General features: G+C 48.3%; 1 protein-coding gene across 1 annotated transcript; it reads left to right on the forward strand.

Annotated features, from left to right (window-relative positions):
* The first annotated feature begins 86 nt into the window (after window positions 1-86).
* Fsd2 (fibronectin type III and SPRY domain containing 2) lies at window positions 87-27,902 on the forward strand. The gene is made up of 12 exons (XM_052159655.1): window positions 87-732; window positions 1,097-1,192; window positions 6,654-6,884; window positions 7,940-7,962; window positions 9,662-9,783; window positions 11,846-12,001; window positions 14,031-14,165; window positions 14,856-15,006; window positions 18,313-18,446; window positions 19,927-20,059; window positions 23,679-23,855; window positions 25,523-27,902. The coding sequence occupies exons 1-12, from the start codon at window positions 103-105 to the stop codon at window positions 25,773-25,775; spliced, it is 2,241 nt and encodes a 746-aa protein (XP_052015615.1). The 5' UTR covers window positions 87-102; the 3' UTR covers window positions 25,776-27,902.
* Window positions 27,903-27,940: the final 38 nt, after the last annotated feature.

Consider the following 27,940-nt stretch of genomic DNA (forward strand, 5'->3'; position numbering starts at 1 on the left):
CATGCTCAGCCACTGCAGTCCCCTTCTTGGGAACTCATGTTCACCTCTTCTGTGTCCTAGGACTCAGAGTATCTGCTGACTGAGAAGGGCTGTTCTGTGTCAATGGAGGAGGAGGCCGGGGAGGACCCGGGGCTGGGCAGGCCGGCAGCCCCCAAAGACTTCCGCTTTTATCACATGGACCTGTATGACTCTGAAGATAGACTGCAGCTCTTCCCAGGAGAAAGCAGCAGAATCGGGAGGGAAGTAACCCAAGCTGAACTGACCAGAGAGCCAAGAGGGGCAGGGGACAGTGAGGACCTCCAGAAGGAAGCAGATGATTTTGAACATTTATACAGGCTTGAAGACGACCGTGAGCTAGGGGATGGATTTATGGATGAACACAGACTGGGGACTTCGGGGTATCCTTCTTATGGGATGAGGAGGAGGGACCCAGGCAGGGAGCAGAGAGTCTGGGGGCTTAGTGGTGAGGCAGCTGAGGCCGAGGACCTGGACTACGGAGGGCAAGGCCCTCCTGACCAGTGCCAAGACCTCCGGGAAGCCTACAGGTACACACACGGCCGAGCCAGCGAGGAGTACGAATGCTACGTCATCCCAGAGGAGGAAGATGAAGAAGAGCCTGCTGATGGCTTCTGTGTCACTTGCAAAACTCCAGTAAGAACTGTTGAGAAGGATTTTGATATACACAAGGAACATGAAGTGACCCCAATCAGCAAAGCTCTGGAACATGCCAAGGTAACATATCTCCTTCCATCTTTGGAGAGTGCATGTATGTCTCAGGAAGGTGTGCAGGGGATAAAACCTACGTGCCTCTCTACGAGGACGGAATGTGAGCCTGGAGAGATGGCTCAGTGGTTAGGAGCACTGGCTGCTTTGCAAAGGTCTTGGGTTCAATTCCCAGCATCCACATGGTGACTCCCAACCTTCTGTCTCAGCAGTCCCAGGGGCTCTAATGCCTTCGTCTTCCAGGCTCTGTGGTCACCAGGAACACACATGGTGAATAGATAAACACGCACACAAACATCGGTTCACATAGTTTTTAATTTAAAAAAGAATAAGCTTATTATTAATATTTTATTTGTTCTGCTCACTTCCACAGGATGAAATTCACAAAAATATGTGCAAATTGGAACAGCAGATTATTGAGATGGAAAATTTCGCTAGCCACCTGGAAGAAGTGTTCATTACTGTGGAGGTGAGACCATGTGCGGTGATTTGACCACATGTAGCTTCCGTCTGTGGCCACATCCCGCTGCTGCTCCTAGTGAGCTACAGAAGCCATTTCTCAGGATGTGCCAGCCTGTCCCCTCCCCTCAGCTATTCATAGACCTTCACTGCCCCTGGGTAACCACAGAGGTGACTGTCACTTGCCTTCATCCCCTACTGTGTCCTCTAGGTGGGAGAGGCTGGCGCGCGCGCGTGTGTGTGTGTGTGTGTGTGTGTGTGTGTGTACCGCAAGGCCGACTACATGGGATGTTTCAAAGCAAGTCTATTATATGTTTTTCTTGTTGTCTGGTTGGTTGGTTGGTTGGTTGGTTGGTTGGTTTGGTTTTTTGAAACAGGGTTTCTCTGTGTATCCCTGACTGTCCTAGAACTCGCTCTGTAATCCATATTGGCCTCAAATTTGGACATCCACCTGCCTCTGCCTTCCATGTGCTGGGGTTAAAGGTGTGTGCTAATACTACCTAGATTTATAAATGTTCGTTACATGAATAAGTAAAACAGAAACTATCCAATCAAAGTACCAGTTGCATGAGGTTTAATTTTTGTTGTTGTTGTTGTTGTTGTTGTCATTTTGTTCTAACAGTGGTAACTCCACAGTAGCACCATCCAGATAGTGTCCTTGGAGTTGGTGTGGTGTGGAAGGGTATGCATGTGTATTTGTATGTAAAGGCCAGAGGTCACGTTTGGGTCTCTTCCTCAGCCACTCTGTGCCCTATGTTTTGAGACTGGGTCTATCACTGAAACTGGAGCTCTCAAGCTTTGCTAGTCTAGCTGGCCAGAAAGACCTGGTGATCCCCCTGTCTCACTTGGAACTACCAAGGGTCACCACTGCACCTGGCTGTTTGCACAGGTGCCAGGTGCCCTAATTCAGGCTGCTATGCCTGCACAGTAACCACCATACCAACTGAGCCATGTCCCCAAGCCCCAGCCCTTGGTGGGCTTTTCGTTTGTTTGCTTGGTTGGTTTTGTCCTTTTCTTTCCCTGCTTTTGGGCTCACTCTGAGACTCCCTTGGGTATATCTGATGTCCCGCTGTATAACCAGACACAGTTGTTGCCTTGTATAGGGTTTTTTGGGGGGGGGTGGGGAGTTTGAGACAGGGTTTCTCTGTGTAGTCCTGGCTGTCCTGGAACTCACTCTGTAGACCAGGCTGGCCTTGAACTCAGAAATCCACCTGCCTCTGCCTCTGCCTCCCAAGTGCTGGGATTACAGGAGTGTGCCACCACGCCCAGCTTTAGAGTTTTTAATTGTAGGTGTGTGGGGTACCTATTATGTCAGAGTTTTCCCTCTTTGAAAATGTTTATTGTGTACGCTCATTGTGCATGGTATTATACAATGTAAGGACATCTTCACACACATGTATGTAATGTGTGTTGGGCACATTCCTCCAGACCCACTTCCCTCTTTTATCTCCCATGTTCCTCTCCCCTCAGTACGGTTTCTCTAGACCCTGTCATGACATAACTTTATGACTCTATGTAAGATTTAGGAACAACAAATGAGAGAGAATGTATATTTGTCTTCTGAGACTAGCTTATTCATTTAATTATATTATCTCTAGCAGCACTCATTTTCCTGCAAACAATCCCATTGTGTATATACACACTTTCTTTACCCATCTCTCTGTTGGTGGACACCGGTTAGTTCCATAACTTAGCTCTTATGACTAGCTGCGGTAAACACAGATGTTCAATGTCTGTGGCAGGCTGACTTGGGAAGTGTATTTTCGGTTTTTTAGGAAACTCTGTACTGATTTCCATGGTGTTGGGACCAGTTCACATCTGAAACCATGGTGTATGCAGACTCCCTCTTGTCTACACACTCGACAGCAGTTATTTGTCAAACAGGTTTTAATTTTTCACACACCCGCACACTGGCCGGTTATCATTCCTCCAACACAGACACACTTCTAGCTGAGCATGGGTTATACAAATAAGTATCTGTACTGTCCCTTTTAGCGTGGCTACTTTGCAGGCTTTCTGACAAGACTGTCAAGAACTTAGAATTCCAAAATTGGTGCCTGCTTCCTGGGTCAAGTGTGTCCAGATTCTTGGTCTCTTATTTGAAAGTGAAATGAAAGGTCACATAAATTGCCAAGTAGAAAAAAAAAAAAAAAAAAAGGAGAAGGACTCAAAGCTAGAGGATAAAACAGATCAGAAATGCACTGTTGAGACTGCCAACAGAGCTGGATGGTAGTGGTACACACCTTTAATCTCACCACCTGTGAGGCAGAGGCAGGTGGATCTCTGTGAGTTCTAAGCCAGCCTGGTCTACATAGTGAGTTCCAGGACAGCCAGGGCTACCTACAGAGACCCTGCTCAAAAAACCCAAAACACGAAAATGTTGACAACAGGACACGTGAATGAGAGTACTCAAGGGCCTGGTCATTGTTTGGGGTTCTCTTTATTGTTGGGGGTTCCTTTACAATGTTGAAAAAGAGGTGTTTGAACATTAGGGTTATAATTTGGGAAATTCACACTTTGACAGGCTTTGATTACGTGACCCCTTAAGCACTGCCTATGCCCCTTTTCAGGATGCATCTGATTTTTTTTTTAAGATTTATTTATTTATTTATTTTATGCTTATGAGTACACGGTAGCTGTCTTCAGACACACCAGAAGAGGGCATCAGATCCCATTATTACAGATGGTTGTAAGCCGCCATGTGGTTGCTGGGAATTGAACTCAGGACCTCTGGAAGAGAAGTCAGTGCTCTTAACCACTGAGCCATCTCTCCAGCATGATGCAGCTAATTTTGTTTTTATTTCTTTTAAAGATTTATTTTATGTATATGACTACACTGTAGCTGTCTTCAGACATACCAGAAGAGGGCATTGGATCTCATTACAGGTGGTTGTGAGCTACCATGTGGTTGCTGGAAATTGAACTCAGGACCTTTGGAAGAGCAGTCAGTGCTCTTAGTTGCTGAGCCATCTCTCCAGCCCATCTGATTTTAATCATGATGCATACCCAATTATGTGTGAGCATAAGATGGTAAGTAAAATGTTAGGTCTCTCTCTCTCTCTAAAAGTTCACTTTGAAGATACAGTTTGACATATTATCCTTGCACCCAAATCCAGTCTAGGCCATATCAGCCCCAATCCCATCCATCCTGGATTGTGTTCTAGGATATGTTTGAATGGAAACAGGGTGTTATCAGGGGTCACTAAGAAGAGTAACTGTTTCCATTGTTTAAAGCATGTATACATGCAGTTCTGTGCAAATAGGGGTCCTAGGCTGCTAACAGGTCGCTAAGTGCACTGTTCAGGGTAGGGGATATGCAGAGGCCAAGAGAAGTGGAGCCCACAGTTGCTAAGCTGTTCCTTATGTCTGCATTGCCTCAAAAGAGACCTCTCATCCCTTAATGCCCCACCCTTCCTGCCCTGACTTCAACGAATGTGGGTTCTTCATGCATAGACCAACATCACTGAACCAACAGCTGTTCTGAGTTGCCCATTGGTCATACTGTCCCCTAGAGCTCCACAGAGCAAGAGCAAATCCTGTCCTGGTCAGCTTTAGTTAAACACTGTAACATACACATCCTCTACCCTCAGCCTTAAAGAGGGAGGGGGAGAGAGAGGGAGTGCACTGTCCCAGTATTCCAGTGGAAACCCTTCTATTCCCAAGCACAAGATGGAAGGAGGGAATAAAAGTGAGAGGGCAGGACAAACTCCCATGCTCAGACTGGAGAGATTGCTCAGAGTTAAGAGCACCGCTCTTCCAGAGGACCTGGGTTTATTCCTAAGTGAGTCACAAGGACCTGTAATTCTAGTTCTGGACATTCAACACCCCCTTCTGGCCTTTATGGACACTGCACCCATGTGGTGGACAGACAGGCATGCAAGCAAAACTCAAAATGTTTAGGTTCTTTATGCTCTATTCTGTCACCCTATTCTAAGATCTAAGTCACTTCATCTCCAGTGGGGACGCTGGGAACATCCTGTTATCCTCACTGGGGACTCGTCCATTACTTTACCTGCTCACTGTTCTGAGTGGGTCTTATGCTTAGTAACAACTCTTGGTATGACTCCTAGAAGCCTCACAGGATGAAAGTGGCAATAGTCAGAACTCACTGAGCACCCCCCCCCCAAAAAGCCCGGCAGTGGTGGCATACGCCTGTAATCCCAGCACACGCCTGTAATCCCAGCACTCTGGGAGGCAGAGGCAGGCGGATTTCTGAGTTTGAGGCCAGCCTGGTCTACAGAGTGAGTTCCAGGACAACCAGGGCTATACAGAGAAACCCTGTCTCGAAAAAAAAAAACCAAATCCAACCCCCCCCCCAAAAAACAAACAAACAAACAAAAAAACAAAACACTGAGCCTTCGTGGGCTTCCAGTAGTGAAAATGGAGGCTGGAAATCCTTCTTCTCTATTCGACATTTCCCAGCCTCTGTGCTCCCAGTTTAAATACGAGAGGCGTCTGCCAGGTGGTGCATGCCTGTAATCCCAGCACTTGAGAAGCTAAGGCATGAGGATTGCTGTGAATTCCAGGCCAGCCTGGGCTGCATAGCAGGTACCAGGCCACATGGGTCACCTAATAAGATGCTATGTCAAGAAAATAACAATACATAAATACTACACAATCCAGATCCAGTATCTACATCATTCTTCCTGCATTCCTCATCTATCAGGCAGTGAGGTTTGCCACAGCCCCTTCTTCCCTCTCAGGTCCCCTATCTCTCCTCACTGGCATAAACCATGTTGATATACTCCTGGTGTTGATACAATCCAGGTAACAGTGAGGACAGACACTGTGGGGGATGAGAGCACAGGAAGGCAGGCAGACATCTCTCGGGGCCAACATTTCTGCCTTGAAGTCAAAGCGTCCAGCAACAAGCTGATTAACCATTGATGAGTGCCCAGAGTGGTCGCCATGGTGACAGGAGGTAGCTAAAACAGAAAGAGGATTGCAACAACTGTCAGGAAAGACAGGAGCACTTTCTGGTAAGAATATTCGGGTAAACCACAGAGCACACATCTCAGTGGTCGAAGTCTGAGGGCTTGAGTTTGACCCCTAAGAAAGAAGAGTTGGGTGTGGAGACACATGCTTGTAATCTCAGTGCTGTGAGGCAGAGACAGGAGGATCTCTGGGGCCTGCTGGCCAGCCAGCCTATCTTAATTGGCATGCTCCGTGCCAGTGAGAGACCCTGTGGCTGGTACCTCTGTGGTGTCTTCTGGCTTCTACATGCACATACATGTATGTGTACATACATGTTCAGATGCATTAATTAGTTCATTAAGATCATGAATTAATGATCATTCCTGGGCATCTAAGAAGTAGTCCCTCTGTTGTCACTCCTCAGCATTCACTGCAGTGCACGGCTGAGAGACAGGATAATGTGAAGGGTGAAAGCAGGCCAGGGTTGCACGTCCCCGGTGACTCTGGCCAACCTATCCCATCCACTGAAATGATGGTTGAGGACCACTGTCTTGCAGGAGAATTTTGGAAGACAGGAACAAAACTTTGAGTGCCATTACAATGGGATCTTGGAAACCCTCGCTCAAAAGTACGAAGAAAAAATTCAGGCTCTGGGGGAGAAAAAGAAAGAGAAGCTGGAAGCCTTATACGGACAGCTGGTCAGCTGTGGGGAGAACCTCGATGCCTGCAGAGAGCTGATGGAGACCATCGAGGAGATGTGCCATGAGGAAAAGGTTGAGTTCCTAAAGGTCCGTGACGAAACAGGAGAGAAAGCCATGAAACCGTGAGATGCAGGGGCTAGCCTCGGGTGGGCTAGCCTACCCTCTCTCCTGGAGAGCTAAGTTGACCGTGGTGCTCAGCATCTATCTGTGGGTCATGGGGGAGCCTGTCCCTTCATCTCTCCGCATTACTTCATTGGTGGCCAAGCAGGCAGGGTCACCACTGGTTCTTTCCCTCCACCAGTCCTCAGGTGGTTCCAAGCTTCGTCCCTCAGACCCTTGGTCATTGGCTGTCCCTTGATCATGGAGATGAGGACATCTCTGGGAGCAGCTAGTCCAGATTAATACACAACTTTAAATTGCCCTGTGCCAAGGGTGGCAGTTATAAATCTTGCCTTATAATTTCATACATATTTTAAATCCATTCCCAAATCCATTTTTTAAAAAGATTTCGTTATTTTATGTATATGAGTACACTTGCTCTTAACTGCTGAGCCATCTCTCCAGCCCCCCCCCAAATCCATTTTTTAATTATATTTAAGTCCTATCAAATCTAAGACCAAACCCCATACAGCAGAGTTATGGCAATTTCCACCTCAGTTAGTGATCTCACAAGGTCCCATGATCCCATGGGGCAGATATGGTTGGTTTCATAATCCCTGAGTTTGATACTGAGTTTGAGCCCCTCATGGTCCAACCCTCAGCTGTTCCTCGAAGCCCAGTCATGCATCCTTCCCTCCCTGATCATGGTAAGAAATCCATGAATGAAGGCAGAGAGTGATGTGGCCGACGCCTCGAGAAACACCTCTTAGGCCCGTGGTCCCAGGGCACCAGTGGATCTCACAACCAGAATGTAGGAAACAGTGCCTTACTTATGAGGACGAAAACCTGCAGGCAGCCAGTGTCCTACAGCAGAGGAACTGTTAAGTAGTCAGTGGTCCAAAGGGCCCCGTGTGCACCCGTGTGGTAGTTTCGTTAGGGTGATTTCCCCCTTTCCCTGATTTCCAATTAAAAATCTTTACATTATTATATCATTGGGGAAAAATCTTTCCTTAATCAGTCTGCTATTTTCTCTTCCTTTTCAGGATGCAGTGGCTATGACTGACAGGTAAGGTTCTTGTCCTGACCTAGTTTCTTTTTTCCATTCTCTTCGCCTCTAGACTCAGTCTCACTGGGTCACTGCTTCCCTTTTCAGCCTCGATGATCCTATAAATTAAGCAGTGCTGGCTAAGGAATGGCAGTGCGGGGTCAGTAGGCCCCGTTGGTGTGGACACTTAGGACCCCGGGGCCGGAAGGCAACATGGTGGGTGAGGCCGATCCAGCAAGCCTGTGCTTAGGGCCCCCTCACACACGTGAGAACTTTGTTTTCTTGGGAGAGATTGAGGACTGGGACATGTCCCCAGCTCTCCTCAGCGCTTGGTCATGTTGCGGTAGAAGGCAAGTATGTTTTAAAGTCAGATATGGTAAAGTATAAATCTTGCTATCATAGTGATCTCAAGTCCTATTTCCAAACAGGTGGTTCTATGGGAACTTAATAAGACAGGGTCTGTAAAACTACATGGGGACCTAAGTACATATGTTTTGGCGAGAAATGGGACTTAGAAATCTTGTGATTTCCTGGGAACAAATACATCTAAAGCAGTTTCTCAACCTATGGGTTGCAACCATCAGAAAATGCGCATTTCTGATGGTCTTAGGAACTGAGACACCGTGGCTCAGTAGCAGAATCACAGCTATGAAATAGCAATGAAAATAATTTTATAGTCGTGGGTCACCACTGCGCGGAACCATACTAAAGGGTTGCAAGCATTTGGAAGATTTGGAAGATTGAGAAGCGGTGATCTAGAGCCTCGGGGGCAGCAGGACAGCACAGACTTGACACTGTGGAGTGTAAGTCTTCAGAAGCCCCAAGAACGCGTGGAGCTGTGGGATGATGTGGGAGCGGAAACAGCACGGCGCTGCCTCCTCCTGATAGGTGGACTCCACCCATCTTTAGGCTCGCCCCTTCCCTGTGCCCTGGGAAGGCTTAGACCAGGATAGATGCTTTGGATAGAAAGTGCTCCCTAAAAGGCTTATGGGCGGGAGGCTTTGTTCTCAGCTCAGCGGCGCTCAGATCTGGAGGAAGGGTTGGGTGGGTGGAGCTTTCTTGACGAATGAGAAGCCTTGGAGGGTATGTCTGGTCCCTGGACCCTTTTCTTCTTATCTCTCTCTGCTTCCTGGCTCCCCAAATGAGAAGCTTTCCTCCTCCATTTTGCTCTCCCCGCCCCTGCCATGCTTCCACCACAGGTCCAAGAAGATGAGCGCCAGTGATCAGGGACTGAAACCACGAGTGTCTACGAAAGTAGACACTAAAGTAGACACTCCCTCCCTTTCAACGGCTCATCTCCGGGATTTGTCAAAGCAACAAAAATTTAAAACAGTGACCTCCAGACCCACCATCAAATAGGATCCCAGAACCCGAAAGCATGTGAGGAAATGCAAGTGTAGCAAAGGCCTCTTCATCCTCCTGAGAGCAGCTCTGCAGATGCACCTAAGAAGCAAGCCCTCCATCTTTCTGTGAATGTGGGCTTTTAAAAACCATGTATGAGTAATTTTGCCTGCGTGTATGTCTGTACACCATGTGTGTACCTGATGTCCACAGAGGCCAGAAGACGGTGTCACATCTCCGGGAATTAGAGATACAGAGGGTTATTTAGGGATTTGCCATGTGGGTGCTGGGAATTGAACCTAAGGCCTCTGGAAGAGCACCCAGTGCTCCTAACTGCTGATCCAACTCCCCAAACCTGCGTGTGTTTTCATACCAACAGACTGGGGAAATTCCTGAAAACCAAGACAGATGTGGAGCTCTCTGCTCAGCCCGATTTTGAAGACCAGACCTTGGACTTCTCTGACGTGGAGCAGCTGATGGACTCCATCAATACCATCCCAGGTTTGACTCCGCCCTGTGCACCTTCACAGCAGCTCAGATGAGAGAGAGACAGACAGACAGACAGACAGACAGAGACAGAAACAGAGACACAGAAACAGAGACACAGAGAAACACAGAGACAGAGACATATAGAGACAGAGAAACCCAGACACAGATGGAGACATACAAAGAGAGACAGAGACACAGAGAGAGAGCGCGCCATTTGTGACAACATGAATGGACAGTATAGTGAGTGTAATAAACCATTCACAGAAAGATAAACACTGCACAAGTCTCCTTCCATGAGGGCCTGAAGTAGTCAAACTCAGAAGTAGAAAACAGAACAGTGGCAGGCCGGGACTGGCGGGGAGGGGCTGCTCAGTGAGTAGGACTTAGTTCTGCAAATCGAGTAAGTCCCAGAGCTGTGCTGGATAAGCACAGCACCCAGAGTTAACAATGTGGTATCCATGGTATCTGTCACTGCATGTATGGTAAGGGAGTAGATCAGATGCTAAATCAATCATGTTTCCACCCCCCCTCTCCCTCCCTCTCTCCTTCTCCCTCCCCCTCTCCCTCCTCCCTCTCTCCTTTTCCCTCCCCCTCTCCCTCCTCCCTCTCTCCTTTCCCCTCCCTCCCTCTCTCCTTCTCCCTCTCCCTCCCCCTCCTCCCTCCTCCTCTCCCTCCTCCCTGTCTCTGTGCTGGGGTACATATTCACATGCCTTTATGTGCACATGGATGGAAGCTAGAGAGGACATCAAGCGTTTTCCTCAATTGCTCTGCACTCATGGTCTGAAAAAGGGTCTCCCACTGTCTCTCCTGCGTTGTCAAGACTGTCTGGACAGTAAGCTGCAGGAATCCTCCTGTCTCAAAGGCATACATAACTGTCTGGCTTTTTATGTGGGTGCCGGGGATTCAAACTCAGGTCCTCAGGCTGATTTGACAAGCAGCTTACTGAGGCATCTCCTGGCTCAGGTGCCTCTGCCTTCTAAGGATCAGTAGTACTCCATGGAGTAGCAGCCCATACATACACATACACACAGCACAATACAATGAAACATTGATCTGTTGATGGACGTTAGGTTGTTCTCTTATCTTGGCCACTGTGAATAAGGCTACCATGAAATAACTGCAAAATATCCAGAACTCCGATTTCAGTTCTTCTGGATATCTACCTAAATGTCTTCTGGATATCTACCTGACCCATTTGACAGTGTCTTCTCTCCCTCACTCCTTCTGCAGTGCTGGGAACTGAACTCAGTAGTTCACACATGCTGCAGAAGTGCTGTATCTCTGAGCTTCATTCCCAGACCCTGCTTTTTTTTAAGCTGAGGTCTCTGTACTGCCCAGATGCTCTTGCACGCTGGCCTCCTGGTTGTGATGTCACAGGCACTAGCAGTTCCTTATTAAGTTTTTGGTGGTTCACCTTGCTGTTTTCTACAATGGTTATACAAAGGTACATTTCCCTGGCAGTACACATGGCTTCCCGTTCTCCAGATCCTTTGCTTTCTAAACATGGCTGTTCTAGCAGGTGTGAGAAGATAGTGTTTTGAGTTTTGTTCGTGTGTTGTTTGTAGTTCTATTGAGACAGGGTCTGACTCTGTATCCAGGCTACCTCAGAACTCACGCTGTGGCCCGGGCTCACCTCACATTTGTGATCCTCCTGCCTCAGCCTCCCAGGTCCTTGGATTACAGGCCTGCTTCAGCATAGGTGCTCCGGTTATGGTTTTGATATTCATTTCCCTCATGACGAGTGATGTTGAGCACCTGTCCATCCTCTTGGTGGCAGATTTGTGTGTCTTTAGACTAAGCTCTGTTCCAGTCCTTCGCTCATTTTAAAATGACATTATTTAGGGATTAGCCTGCTTTGTTTGCCACTGAGTTTTGGAGATTCTTCAGTGTTTTGAATATCAATTATAAATACCTCCTACCTATCCTCTATGGGCACCAGGTGTGCATACAGTACACAGACACACATGCAAACAGAACACACATACACACAACACAATACAATGAAACAAGAAGTGGCCTCCCCTCCCCCTCCTGCACAGAGCTCCTCAGTGCTGCTCTCTCTCTCCTCTCGCAGCTCCTGCTGCTCCAGTGATAAATCCCCAGGCGCCCAACTCCGCCACAGGCTCCTCAGTCCGTGTGTGCTGGAGCTTATATTCTGATGACACCGTGGAGAGCTATCGGCTGTCCTACCGGCCAGTGCGGGACAGCTCATCTGGCAAGGACCAAGCAGGTACGACCTAGGGCCTGAAAGAGCTGCTGATGGCCAGAGTGCTTCACGAAATGCCCCTGTGGTAGCAGCTTTGCACCACCCGTACCAAGGAAATGGTTTGTGTCACCCTTCCACCAATAACCCCATCAGCCCTTCTCCAGTGAGCAGAGTATTTGTGGGGTTTTTTGTTTTGTTTTGTTTTAAGGTGTATTTATTGTTATATCTAAGTACATGGTCACTGTCTTCAGACAGCACCAGAAGTGGGTGTCAGGTCTCATTACAGATGGTTGTGAGCCACCATGTGGTTTCTGGGATTTGAACTCAGGACCTTAGGAAGTGCAGTCAGTGCTCTTAACCACTGAGCCATCTCTCCAGCCCTGAGCAGAGTATTTGTATTAGCCATTTGTTAGCTATTTCTCTTGTCGGCTGAGAAACAACTTTAGGAAGGGAGGGTCTATTTTGGCTCACGGTTTGAGGGTACAGTCCGCCATTGCAGGAAGGGCACAGTAGCAGAGCAGGAGGCTGCCGGACACGCTGTATCCACAGTCAGGAAGCAGAGGTGAGAGCCGGCCTCTACTTGCTTCCTCCTTCATATTAGGTCTAGGACATTAGCTTACCGGATGGTGGCACCCACATTCAGGGTGGTCACCCCTCCTCAGCTAAACCTCTTTGGAAATGCCAGAATAGACAGGCTTGAATAGAGGCTTGTCTCTCTGGTGATTCTAACTTTTATCAAGTTGAAAAATTAGGATTAACCATCATAGCCTGTAACTGCCTGCAGATACATCCAGCGGGTTACCTGGAAGGGAAGCTGGGGATGTATGGGAAGGCAGCAAAAAAGAGACAGAGACCAAGATAACACCTGCTATTCAAGGTCTCAAAGTTTAATGAAGAACTCCCAATATATATAGGCAGGGGGAAAAGGCTGGAAGCTTCTCAGCAGAATCAGTTCAATTGCTCCACAGGTGGCTAGTGTTTCTCAGGAGACTGCAGGTCCTTGAAGAACAATAGACTTCACCTTTGTCTGAGCACTCCACCCTAGGTGGAGGGGGTTATGGCTGACACAGGAGTTTCCAATCAAAGGCTGGGAGTGTCAAGTTCCTGCCAGGTGGCATGGCACCTCAATAATGCTCTCTACAATACCAGCTTTCTGTTACTATAACAAAAATCAGAGATAAATAAACTTTTCCTTGTTTTTGTTTTTTGAGACAGGGTTTCTTTGTGTAGCCCTGACCATCCTGCAACTAGCTGTGTAGACCAGGCTGGCCTCAAATTCACAGAGATCCACTTGTCTCTGCTTCCCTAGTGCTGGGATTAAAGGTGTGCACTATTACCATAAATCAACTTTTAAGGAGGAAACTTGATTTTAGCCTGTGGTTTCTGTCTTTAATGACACAGAATTATCATAGCACCATCCCATGGGAGGGGTTCTAGACTGATTAAAAAGGAGCAAGCCAGCCTAGTGCCAGCGCTTGGCTCTCTGCTTCCTGAGCATGGGTACAGTGTGAGTAGCAGCCTCCTGGAGCTGCCATCTCACCTCCCCGGCCCGGATGGAAGTAAACCCTTCCTTCCTTAAGTAGCTTCTTATCAGGTAAAAAATAATTGATACCTTCCCTCAGGCCTAACTGGGGCAGCTGGTGCGGGGTGGGGGTGGGGACTCTTTTGAACTCTCCAGATAGTGTCCGGAGGCTCATTCTTAAGTAGCAAAAGCATTCCCTCCCAACAGTGGTCTGAGCTCACATTTGGGAGAGGGTTGGGGAGGGAGGTGGAGAGCAAGTCCCTCACTGTGTCCCAAGCCTCTTCTTGTGTCATCTTGTCACAGAGCCACTGCTGAGCTGGTCACCAAGGTAAAACCCACTTCAAGGTCTAGGCAGCCAGATCCTCTCAGTACACACGGTGTGTGTGTGCGCGTGCAAAGGGTGAGATCTGGTGGCACGTTGCAGGGTTGTGCCTGCAGGGGAGGGAGGATTCTGCTCTTTCACAGTGGGACTCAGAAAAGTCCAGTGGCCTTTTAAGATTTGAATTCTCACTTTTTTTCTTTTTCTTCCAGAGTTCACCAAGACGGTCAAAGAAACATATTGCTCAGTGACAAATCTTGAGCCAAATACCCAGTATGAGTTTTGGGTCATAGCTCAGAACAGGACCGGCCCCAGCCCCTCTAGTGAGCACGCAGTGTATATGACAGGTACTGACTGGGTTGTTCGTTTTCACTCAAGGGGACACAGGTGTTGCAGGATTCTAGATGTGACTGGGCTTTCTGTTTCCTTTGAAGGATAGAAAGAGCTGTGTGTGGTTTCCTCCTTGCTGTATCTCATTTAACGCACTAGATCAATGTGCCTGGTGTGGCGTGATTGGTCTGCTACCTGCAGGTGTACTGACTCTTGGGACTTGTCTGTATTAAGTTACTTTCCTATTGGTCTATTAAAACACCAAGGCAACTTAAAGAAGGAAAGGATTATTTGAGATAACAGTTCTGGGGAGATGAGAGTCCCAGCAGAGGCATGGCATTAGGAGCAGAAAACTGAGGGCTCAGATCTTGAACTGCAAGTACGGAGCAGAGGGAGTGAACTTGAAATCGTGTGAGCCTTTGTACCCTCAAGCCCACCTAGAGTGTCCTACTTTCTCCAGCAAGGCTACACATCCTAAAACTCTCCAAACAGGCCTACCGCCTGGGATCAGAGCATTCAAATGCACCAGGTGATAATGGATATTTATTATTCAAACCTCCACAGGTCTAGTGAGCATCCTCAACCCCATGAATGTCTGAAAGGGGTTCCCAGGCACTTGTATTTCTATGGTGTTTCTCCACGGCTCTGAACAAAATGGCTGGAGCTGAACCTAATGGTTGCTCATATCTCCTCTCTCTTGTGTTTAGCTCCCTCTCCTCCCTCTATAAAAACTGAGGCAATTGGAAGCTGTGAAGAGGCTGCTCTGATTTGCTGGGAGTCTGGGAACCTGAATCCTGTGGACTCCTACACAGTGGAGCTAATCCAGGCAGAGACACCAGAAGCCTTGGGGGTAACTGAGTAAGTCTTGAGAACCTCCTCGGCCAGCCCTCCACTGCATGTGCAGTGTGGGGACAAAGTCACAATTTGTGACACATAGCACTCTTAAGTAGGTTGCACATAGCAATCTTAAGAAGATTGGGCTTACGATGCCCAAGAAGCAACTAGGATGTTATTATTGATCATGAATGATGAATGCTAGTGGTGAGACCATGTTACCTTTTTTATTTTTAAATCCAGTTAAGGGCTGTGCACATGTGAGTGTGAGCAAGTGTGAGCTAGGGTCCCCAGCTCATGTACAACGCTAGGTGTGAATCCCCACGTGTTACCTCAGCCCTATAGCAGATAGAAACAGGATCAGTTGGTCTTACTGACTGCTAGCCTAACTCCAGAGTCAATGAGAAACTACAACTCAAGGGAATAAACACAACAATAAAGCCAAAGTAACCCAGGCATGGTGGTGCACATCTATAATTCTAGCACTTGGAAGGTAGAGGCAGGAGGATTGGGAATTTAAGATCATCCTCATTTTTACAGCAAATGCAAGCCCAGCAGCACGGGCTTTCCTTTCCATTCGTGTACGAAGAATCAAATCACTGAGAGCCCCATAGTATTAGAGAACTAGAAAGACACATTTTTGCCCTAAGGAGCTCATAGTGCAGGGAGGAAAATAAGTATAGGCAAACCAATACACTACAGGTAACACACAACTCAGGGAGAAAAACACATAATGGAGAGAAAGGTAGTGGAGGCAGGGCCTGTTTTTTGATAGCTGTTTACTGAGTCCAGGGTGGGGCACTAAGCCTGAGCAGGGCAAGAGCAAGTCAGATGTTCTGGGGAGGGGGAAAGACTTTGTGGGCATGGCCTTGGGGCCAGGAGTTGGCTGGATACCCTGTAGGAACTGGAGTTAATGTGATTGAAATTAGGGGATATGGGAAAAGGGCACAGGAATGACAAAAGGAGACTCGATGTACAGTGTACAAAGGATACAGAACACTGGCTGGGGCCTTCTCCACCAGTCTGAGAGTGAGAGGCCTTCACAAGTCTGTGAGGAATTGGACATGGTGGCCACCAGGGCCTGCAGGTCCCAGGAGTCTACCACATAGCACCACAGAGGAAGCGAGGCTGCTCAGGCGAGGCAGTCAGGCCTAAAGCTTACAGGTCAAGGACTCATCCTGTAGCACAGCACCTGCCACAGAGTCCAGGGTAGCTCTGCTGGGCACTGCGGTGCACTGAGCTATGTCATGAGAACAGAAAAGGCCTTTGAGGCTAGCCATTAAGAGATTTAGAGAGGCCGATGTAAGCCAGCTAGGAGCCTGTAAAGGAAAGCTGTGAACTGTGGACTCCAGATGGGGCAGAGTGCAGAATGCTCTTCCCACAGGGGACCTTCTACAAAGAACTGCATAAACTATGGTGAGCGGAAACACTTGAATGCAGGGACATGGAGAGGGAGCCCTGCCATGTCCACATTATCTCTGTGGAAACGGCGAAGGCCTGAGAGAAATATTCTTGGCTCTTGTCATATGACCAAGGATGATAAGACATAACATTTCCCTCCCTCGCTGCACTTGCATTTGCTTAAGCTAACTGTAAAGGTCACCTTATGTGTTGTTTGCTTAATAAAAATGAGACATGTTTTGTTTGCACTACGTGAGCTCAGATGTTCAGAGTCCCCTGGTTATCCCACATAGATTGTTGACATTTTCCTTCAATCCACAGAGACTTATCCTCGCTGGCTGGGGCTGGTTGAGAGCCTTGTATCCTATGTGTCTGTTCTTAACAGAGATCTGTGTGCCTGTAACCACAGCAAAGCTAAAGATAGTCAGAAGTCAGGGGAGGGGTCCAGTGATTCGGGCCACCATTGCAATCCAGGTTTCCTTTGCTGTTTATATAATAACCTGGATTGGGCTGATTCATAACACTGGAGCCCACAGAGGATGCTCAGCAATTTGGGTGACCTGAGGTGCTGATTACTCTGGCAGAACAAACTGAATCACGTGTCCGGTCACTGAAGGACAGGCTAGTCACTCTTCAGAACTCAGCTTAAAAGGCACCACCACTGTTATGTTCATAAAAAGAGAAAGAGGTTTAAAGAATACAGTATACGGCGGTGTGAGGGAAGTGGGATGCCCCAGCGGGCCCATGCCCAGGCATCCCTTCCCCCAAAGGACCAGACACACACAGACATGGTATAGAATAGCATTTATTCAGGGCAGAGGATGGGAGTTAATGGGGTAGTGGAGGCAGAAAGAGTAGAGATTAGAGAAGTGGAGGCCGGCCATGACCATGTGGGGCGGGGCAGGGAGGAGAGCCCAAGAGGGTAGAGAGGTAAGAGAGGTGAAGAGAGACAAGAGAAAGAAGAGATAAGAGAGAGGAGGGGCTGAGCAGCCCTTTTTATAGTGGGCCAGGCCTACCAGGCTGTTGCCAGGTAACAGTGAGGAGGGGCATACCTGGCTGTTGCCAGGTAACAGTGAGGAGGGGCATACCTGGCTGTTGCCAGGTAACAGTGAGGAGGGGCATACCTGGCTGTTGCCAGGTAATTGTGGGGTAGAGCATAGACAGAATCCTAACAACCACCCTTCCAAGCTGTAGCACACGCAGGCCTCTCATGAATACGATGGGGGCTCTCAGAGCAATGCCTCTCTTCCCACACAGACTGCAGGTTCCTCAGGAATAGGGATTATGTCCAGTTTCCCAGGACATGTAGAATCATGGAAGGAGCTTGATTAATCTACTGAATGGGCAAGCAGAAGTGTCTCTCTGGCCCAGAGCTGCAGCCTCCAAGATGACATCCTGTTCCCCTGTCTGTACCTGGGCAATGTCCTGAAGACTTCAGTTGTCTATTTCAGTTGAATGGGAGTGGGTTTGGCAGCCTCAGAAATCCTGATGGTGTAATGAGCCTGTATTTCCATACAGTCCAACCGAAATAACTGGATGAGTCTCTGTAGCAGCTGTTTTAAACAAAGTCGTCTGTTCCTAGATGTTTCTACACTGAAAGGTTTCTATGGGTCCAGGACTGTCCTACAGTTCGTGTACTTGGTCCTGCCCTCAGAGAGGTCATGGCCCTAACAGGCCAGAGACGGACATGGGTGCAAACTGCACAAATGCTCCAGGAGACATGTTGAGCACAGTGCCTGGGAGGCCTGGCTGAGGAGCTTGGAAGGGAGGCAGCCAGACATTGACTGGCAAGCAAGCTGTGAACTGTGGGAGGCCTGCCCAGGGAGCTGAGCCTCTGGGCTGTGCTGCTGTGGGTCAGAGGACAATGGGCGTCAAAAGGGTGGCTGATGCCGGGGCTCCTGCTGACAGTCGATCTGCTTCTGTGCATAGATCAGTTGTAGGCATCCCGACCTGTGAATCCCTGATCCAGCTGCAGCCCAGACACAGCTATACCATCTACGTTCGAGCCCTCAACGTGGGGGGCACCAGTGCCAGAAGTGAGCCTGCTACAGTACACACCACAGGTCTGTAAGCCAGCCACACTCTTGGGACTCAAAATTAGCCACTTTGCTGCACATTCAGTGCTAAGAGTGTATCAGAAAACATAACTATCACATTATGGACAGGCCAGACATCAAAGGGTCTCCTAAGTCATCAAAGACCCATAGAACTTGGGTTGGCTGGGCTAGTATTAGAACTCAAGGCTTTCCTCCATGTCCCTCAAGTACCAGAGGCTATCCCACTGGATCCCCATGGCCTATACATTTCTTACCTCATGGGTTGTTTGGCTTTGTTTTTGAGATGGGGTCTTGCTCTGTGGCTCAGGCTGGTCTCGAAGTCAATATGTGGTCAAGCTGAGCTGGAGATCAAGGCAATCCTTTGGCCTCAGCCTCTCCTGCTGGGCATTACAAGTGTGAGCCAGCACCTGCTTTGGAAGGGGGTTTTTTATGACCTTCTCAAGAACTGCAAGTAGCCAGGCCACCTCCCTGCTCCTGCTGTGAGAAAAGCACCTCCCCTGTTAGAAGCCAACTGAGTCTCTACTGTTCAGCCTCCTCCCTGCCTCCAAGCTCTGTCTTACCACGCTGGGTGCTGACAGCCCTTCCCAACGCCCCAGGTCCTAAGTAAGCAGAGGCCTCATTAGAAACATTCACTGCAAAGCCCCGCCCCCAGCCTTCCCACCCCCTGCGGAGCTTCAGAGCAGCCTCCAAAAGCCTCCCAGAGCAATCCAGTTCAAGCCAGCTGAGTGGGTGGCCTCAGGTGAGGAGCAGACGCGGAGTGTTTGGGAACAAATGTCTCTTTGAGAAAAGTGTCTCTTTCACTGAAACACACTGAGCCTCTGTCCCCGTTCTTGTTGGCAGGAGGAGAGGAATGTGAGTGGCACACTCATTTCCCAGTCTCACAGATGGGAAGAGCAAGCTGGGTGTTTTGAAATTCCAGATGCTTGCTCTAAAACATCAACCAACAACACTGAGAGCAGAGAACAAAGGCGCAGCCAGCTCTGTTTTCTCTCAGAGGCTGAGGCAGGAGAATTGCTACAAGTTCAAGGGCGGCTTATGCAACAAAGCGATCACAGAGGAGCCTGTGCTACAGTGTGGAGACCCTGTTCAAAAACCAATAACAAAAAGCAAATCCCCTCAATTTGGTTTTCCTTGGCAAGGTTAGAAATTCTTACTCAGGGCCAAACACTCAGAGCCTGCAAATTAAAAACCTGGTGTGTGGGATCAGAGAGGTGAGAAGTTCGGTCTGACTTCTATCATCTACCAGCCTACTTCTTAACCACCTGAGCCTCAGTTTCCTCATCTACAAAATGGGGGCAGAAACCACCCTATCTAGGTACAGACATAAGGGCTAAGGGAGAGATGTACAGATTACATGGCATTAATTGTACAAGTCCTGCCCCACAATAGTGGCCACACTATCACATGCTTGGGTAATGCTCCTAGGCCATTCCGGGAAAGTCCTGCAATAACAGGTTGGGGCTTGTCGATGTTCGCTTCCCCACAGGAAGCTACTTCCAATTGAACAAAGACACCTGCCATCCCTGGCTGACCATTTCTGAAGATGGGTTTACAGTGGTTCGAAGTGAGAAGAAAAGTTTCAGAAGGGAGCTGCCACCCAGCAAGACGCAGTTTACCAGGTATCTGGCTGCCTCCCACTGACCCCCCTTGGAGCATTTGGGAAACCTAGCTAAAGCCCAGGAGAAGACTGTGGCCTCTGCCCAGGGAAGTCCTAGGCTGTAGGCACTGTGGGATATGGTCAGACTATTGGGCCACATAGCACAGGGACAGACACCAGGCACTGAGCACTTTTCTGTGGCTGTGAAGGTTTCTCCTGAGTCCAGTGGTTCTCACCCTGTGAATTGAGACCCCTTTGGCAGCCAGATGACCCTTTCACAGGGGCCTCCTAAGACCATCGCAAAACACAGATGTTATGATTCATAACAGTAGCAAAATTACAGTTATGAGGTAACAAAAATGAGTTTACTACGAATGGGGGTCACCACAACATGAGGAACTGTATTAAAGGGTCACAGTATTAGGAAGGCTGAGAACCACTGCCTTAAGTCTTGTCCTTTCCAAGGAGAGAATTCAGCCAAGAGACACAGTGCTGGCAGAAGTTCATTTGTGAAAACAGTGCATGGCTGCAGTGCTGGAGAGAATGGCTCCAGCACAGTGGATTCTTTTGAAGCTTAATGAGTTTTATGAATATTTATGAGGCAGGCAGCATGTTCCACTCCAGGTGACCCTTTCCCTCCCATGTCACAGTGGACCAGATCTCCCTTTTAGAGTTATGTCTTCTGAGCCTCTAGAAAAGCCAAGAGAATTCAGAACCATTGATGCAGGTGATATATGACATCAGGAGTTGTAGGATTCAGATGCTTTGTTAGCCCACATGTGTGACCCTGGGCAAGCATCCTGGCTACTTAGTTTCTGGTGTCGCAGGAAGAACTAGAGCTAAGAGTTAGCTCAAAGATATTTGCCATTCTGCCTTCCAGGAAACAGGAGAGCACCCGATCCTGTGGTTCCTCACAGCTAGTTGTTTGCCAGCCCCACCAACCTCACACACACACATCACCCTTAGACCAAAGCAGCAGGATAGGTCAGATCTGAAGGTGGTAGAGAAAACGGTCTTTGCACTTACACAAGACCTAAGGGCAGGTTACCTGTCGGTCTGTCTGTCTATACAGCTTGCTAGCTCCTTCCAGAGCTCAGTATATTATGCTGAGATACTTTTATTATTCTTCTTTCTTCAAGGAGTTATAAACGGCTTAAAATAAGGGCTACTATATAACGGAGGGAAAAAAAGCAACAGAAGAAAAAGGACAGATTAATTCCCAATGCTGAACCAATTTCCAAATTTAAAACAGTAAACATAGCCTCTCTACTTCCTAGTAGTCAGAGGAAAAGTTGAGAGTTCAGAGGATCTGCTGAGGAAGAAAGTGGCTGTCCTGTCTTCCGCAGCAGCGGAACACTCAGCTCTACGGACCAGCTATACTAGCCCACGAAGGCCGTCACTCAGGTGAAGCCCTGGAATCTATCACAGGCAGTTTCGGGCTAAGTCAGTATTAGATTAATGCCTGAGTTTATACCAAGAGCAGCTCTTCCTGTAGAGTAAGCTGGGTGCAGAGGCGGGAGGGGAGGGTTGAAGACCAGAACAGTTGTCTGTACTCACGGAGGTGCAGGTGCTCTCGAGCGAGCCTAGCATAAGAGGGTTTTCAATTTATTTTAAGACTCTCATGTAGCGAAGGATGAGCGTGAGTGTCTCATCTTCATGCCTCTGCCTCCCAAGCACTGGGAGGACGGGCATCTCGCCAGCATGCCTGACTCTGGAAAATGCCTTTTGATCATCTTGCCTTCTGCTTCTTGAGACATGGGAGAATTGAAGAGCCATTGTCTTGGCTCTGTGAGGAGGTCCAGCTGAGAGAGAGAGCCCCATTTTACTCTCCAGTTCTAGTGGATCTGGAACGGCTGTGCTGTGTGCAAGGGTGGAGGGGGAGGTATCGTCCCTGCCCTGCCCTTGGATTCAAGCAGGGACTCGTCAGACATGCCTACACAAGAGGAGGCGGAGGAACACAGGCATCCTTGGAGCCCACCTAGTGTGCTTTCTGTTGCTGTCACCACAACCAAGAGGAAAGGGCTTAGTTCATCTTCCACCTTCCTCTACCATGGAGGGAGGTCGGGCAGGGACCTGGAGGCAGGAACTGAAGCAGAGACCACGCAGGAACAGTGATTACTGCCTTGCTCCCCGTGGCTCACTCAGCTACCTTCCCAAGGGTGGCATTGCCCACCGTGGGCTGGACTGTCTCACATCAAGCACCAACAAGAAAATTCCACACAAAGTTGCTCACAGGCTAATCTGAGGGTGACATTTCCTCAATTGAGGTTCACTCTTCCCAGATGACCCTAGTTTATGTCAAGTTGACAAAAAAAAAAAAAAAAAAAGAAAAGAAAAAAAAATGAACCAGGACAGAGCCCCTAAGGAGGATTTCTTGGGAGGATTGTTTGGAGGGCTGACAGTATATGTGTGTGTGTGTGTATGTGTGTGTGTGTGTGTGTGCGCGCGTGCACACACACAGGGAAGACCCTGTTTATAGAACTACATACAAGCAGGTTGGTAGGCCTGTACTAGGAAGAGGTAGAGGCAGGGCAGGAAAACTTGATAAATTAGAGTTCTGTTCGTTAGGTGGTAAGAATTATTAGAAGACTCAAGGCAGAACAGTATCCCTGTTGGACTTACATTTCAGAAAGCAGAGTCCACGGAAAGGTTAAAGATCGGAGGAGCAGAGACAGTAGATGGGAACCCAGAAGCCCTGATTAAGCAGCGGAAGTGTGGATACATACTCAGCAGATATTTAGGGAAGAAACCTAGTCTGAGGGCAGCAATGGAGGAGGGGTGAGGGGTTGTATGGCCACTGCCATGAGGATCTAGATGTGTTCAGTCATCAAGACAACCTTTCCAGGGACAAGCACAGGAATCTTGAACTGGATGTTCACTTTTGAGGTTCTGGTGTGATCCAACTTGCAAGAGAAGCCTTCCCCGGTAGAGTACTTTGTGGCACACTGAAATGCCTGAGCCATCAGTGCTGGTCCCCAGCAGAGGGCCGGGGACCAGTGCCGATGACAGGGAAGGAATGTGCTATCTTGCTTTTGGGTTACCCTCTGATTTTTTTTTCAAAATGTTTTCTATCATTCTCATTATTGCCCTGTGTGTGTTGCATGTGTGTACAGACATGTGCCGAGGCCTGCCAGGGGTGGAGTGGAGGACACTGTGGAGCTGACTCTCTCCTAACACCTTCTGTGGGGTCTGGGGGTGGGACTCAGGTTACCAGGCTTGTCCAGCAAACATTTTTGCACCAGCCCAACCTCTGGAGTCTTGTAACCCCTAGCATTAAGGGTACCTCAGAGATCCTTCTGGCCAGTCACGAACCTCAAACATACGGCACCTTGACTTGTCCTGACTGCTGTGCTGCAGGTTCTCAGTCCCTGCCATCTTACAGTGTAACTACCTTCATTACCAGAAATGCCTTAGCCATTTAAAGACACAACAGAACCTGTTCTGTAAGTTTTACTGTTATTTCATCCATGTTACACACCAGGCGATGTGATATTCCAATCTTCAGCATTAGCTATGCTTGCGGCCCCAGTGAAATATGTCCCCACCTTTTGATAGAACCCAGAGTCTTATGCTTGCTACACAAGAACTCTAACACCATAGCCCAGCTCCTCAGCCTGTGTTTCTACCCTTTCTAAAACCAGGAGCGTTGCTGTCATGGGAAATCTAATTCCAGTCCGAGGCCGCCATTACTGGGAGGTGGAGGTGGATGAGCACATGGACTACACTGTTGGGGTGGCCTGTGAAGATGTCCCTAAACAGGAAGACCTGGGAGCAAACTGCCTGTCCTGGTGCATGAGGCATATATTTGTCTCCAAAAGGTAAAGTTGATCTGGACACCCCCATCGAGATTTCAAAGACGAAAGAGAGGTTTTCCTGATAGTAATCTAGGCACACACATTTGCTTAGAAAAGTCTCAGGTTTACCAAGAGTTGTTGCCGCCCACTTCACCAGAAAGAGCAAGAGCATCCAGAGCTCGCCATGTGCTCTTCAGTGTCCTGTGCTTTCCCCCCTTGAGTCGGGGTCTTAACAGTATAGCCCTGGCTAGCCTGGAATGTACTATGTAGACCAGGCTGGCCTCAAGACTCACAGAAATTCATCTGCTTCCGTCTTCCAAGTACTGGGATTAAAGGCATGTCCCACCAGGCCTGGCCCATACTGTCCTGTACTTTTATAGGACAAAGGCGGCCCTCACAGCAGCTGGATCATCTACCCACTGAGGATGATCAGAGCTTGGCTTCCAACCCTTTAATCCCAGCACTTGGGCGGCAGAGGCAGGTGGATCTCTGAGCTCAAGGACAGCCTGGCCTACAGAGTGAGTCAGTTTTAGGACAGCCAGGGCTACACAGAGAGACCTTGCCTTGAAAAACTTAAAAAAGAAAAAAAAAAGTCACGTCCAAACATTAAGAGAACAGTAACTTTCCCCCCAGAGAGGGAGCAGCTTAGACTGGACTCTGCTAACCATGAGGACCATTTTAGAAATGCAAGAGCCGCTCTAAGTGAAGCCAGGCACTTAATCTGAACTAAGAAGAGAGGCCAAAGGCCTCTTCTGTTTAGAAAGAACAGGAAGCTAGAGAAAGCAAGGGTGGGGTGTCAGGAGGGAAGAAGAAAGGAGGAAGCCACATGAGGATGAGGACAGGCCTCTAGCAGACCCATGTTTTTGGTTCACGGTCTGGAGTCTGTTGGTGGAGAGAAGAAGGGACTTCTCTGCTCTCTGGAACCCGCTCAGTTTAAAGGGTGAGCAGGTGAGCTGACAGACTTGACACGAGCGAGGGACTCGGAGGCACTATACCAGACAGACACGTGGACTTCAGTCTGCATGTCCCGTGGCTAGTTTTGATTTTGGCCACGTTTCAAAGCACACGGGATACATAGCAAAGAGGGCGCAGCATTCACTCACCTGTGACAGCCAGGCCACCACAACCCCCGTTCAGTAGCAAGTTGAAGAACTGGAGTCGCAGAGTCCTGGTTCAGTTTGTAGAGAAGGCCTGTTTTTCATGAAGGCCCATAAGGCTCTCTCATCGCAAATGTCTTTACTTTCACTACATACTGGCTTTAAATGCTTCCTTCCAGTGCAAACTCTGATGCAGTGGAAGTTCATGGTTCTGTATAAAAGCTTTTTAGGTGCAGAGTTCACTCATGAGGAAAGCCCGAAACTGTTTTAGGACAAATGTTAGAAAGAAGTTTGGCTGGGCGGTGGTGGCGCATGCCTTTAATCCCAGCATTTGGGAGGCAGAGGCAGGTGGATTTCTGAGTTCAAGGCCAGCCTGGTCTACAGAGTGAGTTCCAGGACAGCCAGGGCTACACACACACACACACACACACACAAAAAAAAAAAAGTAGTTTGAAAATGTCATGTTACTTGGTAGTCACTGACTACAAGAAAGGGACAAGACCGCAGGAGTGTGAATCAAGTTGGCATAAAACACTCTGCAAACAGCTCACCTATAGTTTCCAAACCTTTGTTGTATCAACACTGAATTTTCAGGCATCGGTATGAGTTTCTGCACAACAGGACAACGCCGGACATCAGGATCACAGTTGCTCCAAAGAAGATCGGCGTCCTGCTAGACTACGAGAACTCCAAGCTGTCCTTTTTCAATGTGGACCTTGCTCAGCACCTGTATACATTCAGCTGTCAGCTCCACCAGTTTGTACATCCCTGCTTTTCCCTGGAAACGTCTGGATGCCTAAAGATCTGCAACGGCATTCCGATGCCAAAGCATGTCACTTTCTTTTAGGCCCTGCTAGCAGAAGCTAAAGCTCACATTAGTGTCAGTAGATGGTTTACTGGAACCTGTTTCACCTGATGTGGACTTATCCTGTGTGCTGTGGCCTGCTGAAGCTAGAGGAGCCTTTATCAGGCTAAGCTGTTAAATGAGGGCTCTTGTGGGGTTGAATTCTTGTAGTATCAAACTGCAGTTTATGGATATGTAAAGTATTTCAGGTCTCCTAAACTTATAGACCTAGGGAGAGGGTCAGGGAAGTCATGATGGCATCAGCAGCCCCTGTACATTTGTGACATTTCACAGTTTACCAAGAACAGACTAGGGAAGGCAAGAAACTCTTACAGAAAAGAAGTCAGGTGCCCATCTCAAGGCCATCATGGTAGACTGAATAAGAATGGTTCCCATAGGCTCACGTATTTGACTGCTCAGTCATGGGTGGGGGCGGGCCTAGGAGTGGCACTACTTGAAAAGGATTAGACCTGTTAGGAGTCCTGGCTTTGTGGATCAGAATATACCTCTCCACTGCTGCTCCAGTGCCGTGAGCACTGCCATGCTTCCTGCCAAGACAATGGGCTAACCCTCCGAAACTGTAAGCCAGCCCCCAATGACATGTTTGATTTTTTTAAGCATTACCTTGGTCATGGTGTTTTTTCACAGTAATAGAACAAAATACAGAAATTGCTATCAAGGACTGGGGTACTGCTATAACAGGTGTGACCATGCTGTTTGTTGGAAGAATATGAAAGACTTTGGAATTTTGGACTAGAAAAGTGGCTAAGTACTTTAAGTGTGACTAATGGGAGCATAGAAGACACTGCTGAGGTGATCTGAACTGTGGGGCTCAGAGAGCAAGAAGTTTAAGAGGGGATGAATAACAGTAAGTGGCCAATGGACCATTCTTGTGATATTTTATCAAAGAATAGGGCTGCTTTTTGGCCCCTGCCCTAAAAATCTGCCTGAGGTCAAATTGAAGAGTTTTGGATTAACAGCTTTAACAAAGGAGATTTCAAGACAGCCTGGCCTTGACCCTGCCAAGAGGCTGAATGACTACTCTTATGTGTACCTATAGTGAAAAGGAGAAAGGGGGACCGGAGCAGTGCAAGACATACAGTTTGAGGAGAGAAGAAAAACTAGGAAATGATTTCTTAGAGCCAAGTGCTGTGCTCAAGGGGACAGACAAGTTTAAAGAAGGCTAAATGGAATAAAGGAGTGGTGACCTCAGGGCAATGCCCACCCAGCTGAGCTTCCAACTTGTGACAGGAATAAAGGAAAGCTTAAGCAGCAAAGGAAGCCATCAACTGAGAGCTGGTGCAAACGGTAACTGAAACTGAAACAGGTGGCCAAGTTCCAGCCCAGCCAGCAGAGCTTGGTAGCCTCAGCCATGTGCTTCTTTCTGGCTTTAGAGTTAAGAATATAAGACAGGAGACTGAGGAAGCTTCCTCCACAGTTAAGAAAAGGCCCACACACCACTGAGGCCAGGTGTGTCAGGAGTGTCCCAGAGGCCCAGAAGGGATTTGAAGTTGTAAAGGTGATGCCTGATTGCCCTTAAAACCTCATGGTGTTGGAGATGCCAGAGACGTGGGACACCTGCCAAGGACAGCTGCTAAGGGGGTATAAAACCCACCCATGAGAGAGAAATGTGCTGCAGTCAACAAAGCTGGAAGGAGTTGGGGATCTGAAGCACACTGACATTAGACATGGGGATGCAGGATGGGAGTTAGCCTTGTTAGGCTTAGGTCCACTATTTGCTCAACACACTCCGTTTCCTCCCTTTTGGATGGTAACGTCTATTCTCTGCCACTGTATGCTGGAAGTGTGTGATCTGCTTTTTTATTTTGATCTTATGGGTGATACAGTTAAGAGATTACCATGCATCTCAGAAGAGACGTTGACCGTTGGACTTGAAACAGTATCAGTTGTACAGAGCCATATTGGGGCAGTCATGCATTTGGTTGGAGTTTGACAATCCCTGGCTTCCGGCAGGAATCTGCCTTTAGGACATAATAGGGAAGTAGGTTAAAGCAGGAATTTTTATCCTTAGGTGGAGTGCTAAGAGTGTACTTGACTATGGGCAAGGTTAACTTCTCCCAGATAGCCAGGATCCTGCTCCACCTAGGGTGGAGTGCTGGGGGGGGGGGGGGCGGGGGTTAAAGGTTAAGTTCATTGTTCCTCCAGGT

Source organism: Apodemus sylvaticus, chromosome 1 (genome assembly GCF_947179515.1).
Source record: "Apodemus sylvaticus chromosome 1, mApoSyl1.1, whole genome shotgun sequence".
NCBI classification, from domain to species: domain Eukaryota; kingdom Metazoa; phylum Chordata; class Mammalia; order Rodentia; family Muridae; genus Apodemus; species Apodemus sylvaticus.

Coding starts and splice junctions, on each gene's coding strand:
- Fsd2 (XM_052159655.1), top strand. CDS start 103: ATGGAGGAGGAGGCCGGGGAGGACCCGGGGCTGGGCAGGCCGGCAGCC. Junction 1,193..6,653: donor AAGTGTTCATTACTGTGGAG/GTGAGACCATGT, acceptor ACTGTCTTGCAG/GAGAATTTTGGAAGACAGGA. Junction 6,885..7,939: donor AAAAGGTTGAGTTCCTAAAG/GTCCGTGACGAA, acceptor CTTCCTTTTCAG/GATGCAGTGGCTATGACTGA.